Genomic DNA, 4,827 nt, shown 5'->3' with positions numbered 1-4,827 from the left:
TCCATGCTTGAAATAATTGTTAAACTTTGAAGAATGTATCCATGTCCCAAGAAATGGTCCAATGTTCCCATGTTTGACTTGATCTAAGCTGAAATATTCTTCTTTATAAAGGCTTGATCACTTGAAAATGGAGCTCAACATCCGTTTGGATGCCCAATGTTGACTTAGAGAAACCTTTCTTGATCCACACGTGAGTTGGCATGTGAATTGACGAGTCCCAAAAACTGCCTTGTGGAGAAAACACCCTAGAATATTTGTCTAGTGATTTTGCTTGAGGAAATGGGCCACGTCATGAGGATTCCAACAAGCTATCACATACTCAATTTGGTGCTAGGGCAATTTTTGTAGGTTCCACTTAAATAACTCACACATGTGAGTTGCACATTGTCATTTGTTTGCTTGCATGGGTGGTAGAACTCTATTGTTTTGCTATTTTTAGGCTCTAGGAGGCTGGAACATGTGATTGGGGGTTCTATGCATGACATGCAATGTAAAACATCTCGCATGGTACATAAATGTACTCTGCAATTTTTTTCGCATGCAACATAAATGTACTTTGCAATTTCATTTTTGCTCATGCATTACTATGCCCACATTCCCCTTAACATGAGGAATTTTGCTTGAAATAACCTCTTTTTAGATCTAAGACTTATATCTATAACCTCTTTTTGTCAAAATTTCAATGTGGCATGTCAAGTATGAATGATGCTGAAAAAAATGAGTTCTTGTTGAAATTTTGACCTGGGAGCCTTGTGCCATGGGATCCCTGAGGATAGTCAAAATAGTCCTGTCTCCAATCTACCCTGCTGAATCAAAGTGAAATTTAATTACACATACCCCTGCTGGAAGGAGAGCTAACAGGACCCAACATAAAATAAATCAGAGTTGTATTAAGAGTGATATCAGCTTCGTCACTTGTATTACACAACTTGTCTGCATGCCCCTTTATCATGTTCTTAAAAATTTCCACAGTATGACATCCTATTTGGAAAACATGATTTGAAACATAGGTGTAGTAACAGCAGGTTTTAAACTCATGATTACCGTGCTTAAAATCGGTGTATAACACAAATTGTCTGCATGCCCCTTTATCATCTTCTTAAACATTTCTCTAGTATGACATCCTTCATTGAAAGCACGATTTGAAACTTAGGTGTAGTAAAGCTCATTTATCATCTTGCAGCAGGTTTTAAACTCATGACTAGTGTGCTTAGATTGAGTATACCTTCTAGCATGCTTGTTGTCTAAGAATATTTTCATTTAGTATGAAGAGCATAGTTACAAATGTGTTCAATGAGATAGGAACACTTTGTTCCTCTTAGATTTCTGGTCACACCTTATTTTGAGTCATAGATTACCATGCTATACTTTCGGTGGCAAGCACTTGGAGGAAACTTTTCTGCAACGCAAATTCTTTAACTGATAAAGTATGTGATGCCATTTTATATTATAATTTGGTTGAATATACTGGATGTTTATTGTCAGCTAATTATTCAGAGCATTTTCTTGGCAGATTCTTCAACAACCTGAAGCACGCAGCATTGGTGGTCGTGTTGTAGGAGGGGTAACACAGCGCCTGGCAGCACGCTTATTGCAACAAGTCCTCCGACCACCAAATCCAGTTCCTACTATTCCAACATAACGCCAGAAATTGACTTAGTCATTTTATCTTGTTATGTTGTCCCTAAGAAAAGATTACAAAATATGCATTTATACTTCATGTGTATCAATTTTGGGTGACAATGTATTATTCTTTATTCAATCTCATTGGATTGAATAGCTGTATAAGCAATAACATTGAAGAGGAGGCTCATCCACAAAGCACATTTCCTAAAGGTGTCTACTGTACTTATTTTGTTCAATTTGGGAGTCCGTCTTTGCTGTTACTCATATTGGAAGGAAATACAAGCAGCAATTTTGGTAGTCCTATATTTTATTATCCTCAAAGAGGAAATATGTCTTAAATTTCAACTACGCAACTCTGTCAACACAAACACTAATGAGCAGAAAAAGATGAGGATTGGTTGTGAGCACAAACACCTGAAGTAACCAATGAGCCAACGTCATGTACATAAAATATTGTTGCACTAGAATAATATTTCATCATGGCTTAGTCCATTGCAGCTACTTTTGTTTCAATCATGGTGTTGAGCTATCCGAGGTCACTGGATTTTACAATACATTTGGTATAATCTACTGATATGATCTTAGTGACTGCAAATTGAACTTTTCTTTCGCATAGGGTATAAATGAAAATTCAAATTCTACATTTCAAACTTTCAGAATATGAAAATGAACTACTATCAGTGTTCACTAATGACCAAAATAAGGTTAATGTGACTAGAGTATTCCTCTTTCACATAGCAGAAAACATGGGTGATTAGCACATCTCCTAAAACAGTTACAAATATAGGATGACAACAATGCAAAAACATAAAAAGGGTAAAGATAGAAGGTTTAGGAAATGAAGGAAACCTGTGCAACGTATAAGATAATAATGAAGAGGAATAGGAACATATTGAAGAAAGGAGACTAGGTCCTAGGAGAATCTGCAATGTTATTGATCACAATTGGATCCCGGATGCTGAGTTAGATGATGCTGTCAGTGGTGCTCCAGTTTGAGAGGAGTGGTAGGCCTAAACGGATTATGAGGGTGGTGGTGTGGGGGTTGCAAGGAACCTTGCACAATAGCTCTCTTACCATTGAACATTGACAAACTTGAGGGGAAGCCTTTGTGAGACATTTTTGCCATAGAGGCAATGCAATATATCAATATCTATGTCGCACGAGTTTCTGGAACGTGGGAATGTTGGGAACTTGGGTACGGGTGTCCGGAACGGCTAGAGGTTTCCCCAAAATTTCCAGAAAACCGCTAATTGGGAGTGGTATATTATATAATTAAAAAATAAAAAAAAAATGTCTTTTTAATTATATAATCTATATAATAATCAAAATATTCAAATATCAAAATCAATTTTAAATTTTAATTCATTATATGAATATCAAATTCAAAAATGAAATTTTGAAAATGTAAATAATTCAAGAGACACTTTTGAATTTAAGAAACATAGTGAATCAAAGAACTCATCATATTAATATTCATATTGCTAGCATGTCCAATGTAGTACATCGTGAAAAAATGACAAATGCCCAAAGTGGCAAAGTAATACATGGTCAAAAAATGCTCAAAGGGCAAAACATAACATTAAAGACTAAAGTTGAAGATGATCATAAAGTACAATCTTCAGCATCAAGAATATCCATATAACCTTGAGCTTCGCTAGGCACTCCAATTTCATCATCACCATCATCAATATCAAGATTACCTGCAATGCTACCCAAAGGTATGCCAACTAAACCTGCATCTGGTGAAGGATTATCCTCATCATCATCAATCTCAAAAGCCTCCTCGGCATCAACATCCCATCTTGCTACAGGGCCCTCTAAATACTTAGGCAGATTCCTTGAGCGAAGTCAAAGACTACTATGCATATAAACTGATTTCTCTGCTCTCTTAGATGTAAGCCTATTCCTCTTAACAAGAAACTTGAGATAGCAAGCGTGAGGCAAGATTTCAAAGATCTTGGGCTTTCCCCCCATACATTCTCCACCATCCAATGGGATTCCTTTGTGCATAAATGTTGATGTCCACCCTCACATCTTGAGAGAATTTGGAAGGGTTTAAGGTCGGAAAATCAATAAATTGTTCCCGCATTACACTTGCTTCATTAGGTGTATAGATTTTGCATATGGCATCAAGAAAGCCCTGTTTCACTTCTTCATCATCAATGGGTAGAACTCTGTTTGGTCTCTCCATATACCACTTTGGATTAAGAGCATAAGCAACCATGTGAATCGAGGTATTGAGTTTGATCCATCTCTTCCCTATTATCTTATGAATTTCATTGAAGAACTCCAAAGAGGGTTTTTTTATTCCGAATGATGAGCCTTATCTTACCTACCATGCTATCAATACATTCATAAACTTCTCCAAGGGTGGGGGAATCAGATCTGCATACCTAATCAACTCCACAATTGGAACTATGAAAGAAACAACATATTTACAATCAGACCACCAATCGTCATTGAGAAGATGCTCTCTTATCTTCTTTGTCTGCATTGATTTAGATTCAGACCATGCATTCCACTCTTGGGAAATAACAGTGGCTTTTAAGGATGCATGCACTTCAACCATACGTTGAAGAGGAATGAAGTATGTAGCATATTTTGTTTCTGCAGGTTTCAAAAACCTCTTCCTTGAATACATCTTATAGATTGCTAAAGAGGCATGGTGGTTGCAAATGTACATTTGTGCATCTCTTGCATCAAAAATGAGTTTTGCAATCCAAGATATTTTGCCAGTGTCTTTGAGGACATTATTCAAGACATGTACGCAACAAGGAGTCCAAAAGATATGCCTATATCGACTTTGAACCATCAAACCCGCTGCTTTGCAAATAGGTGTTGCATCTGTGATTACATGTACTACATTTGAAGGACCAAGTTCATCAATTGCTTCTTTCATTACTTCAAACATGAAGGTAGCATCCTTTAGTTTCCCACTACAATTCACTGCTCTTAAGAAATAGGGCCCAATTAGAGATGTAACAATAATATTCAACAATGGCCTTTGTTGAATTTTTTTTCCAACTATCCATAACTATTGAGCATCCTGAATAAATCCAATATTGTTTAAGGGGGGCCATAAGCCCCTACATTCTTGTCACCCCCTTATCTAACAATGATGTCCTCATTTTGTTGTAATTTGGAGGTGTATATCTTGGCCCAAAAACTATGATTTTTCGCACCATTTCTTTGTAATGTGGA

General features: G+C 36.7%; 1 protein-coding gene across 1 annotated transcript; it reads right to left on the bottom strand.

Annotated features, from left to right (window-relative positions):
* Positions 1-3,958: 3,958 nt before the first annotated feature.
* On the bottom strand, positions 3,959-4,525 carry LOC149156773 (uncharacterized). The gene has a single exon (XM_089444860.1). It carries the CDS (start codon positions 4,523-4,525, stop codon positions 3,959-3,961), a length of 567 nt encoding a protein of 188 aa, XP_089300986.1.
* Positions 4,526-4,827: the final 302 nt, after the last annotated feature.

The sequence above is a fragment of the Pinus tabuliformis genome, chromosome 9, assembly GCF_031772625.1.
Source record: "Pinus tabuliformis cultivar Carrire ecotype Pingquan chromosome 9, CPIR1, whole genome shotgun sequence".
Lineage (NCBI taxonomy): Eukaryota > Viridiplantae > Streptophyta > Pinopsida > Pinales > Pinaceae > Pinus > Pinus tabuliformis.
Note: the sequence above shows the minus strand (reverse complement) of the source record. Positions and strands in the feature narration are given on the sequence as shown.

What these genes read in the sequence shown, in the direction of transcription:
- LOC149156773 (XM_089444860.1), bottom strand. Translation starts at nt 4,525, where the DNA reads ATGAAAGAAGCAATTGATGAACTTGGTCCTTCAAATGTAGTACATGTA.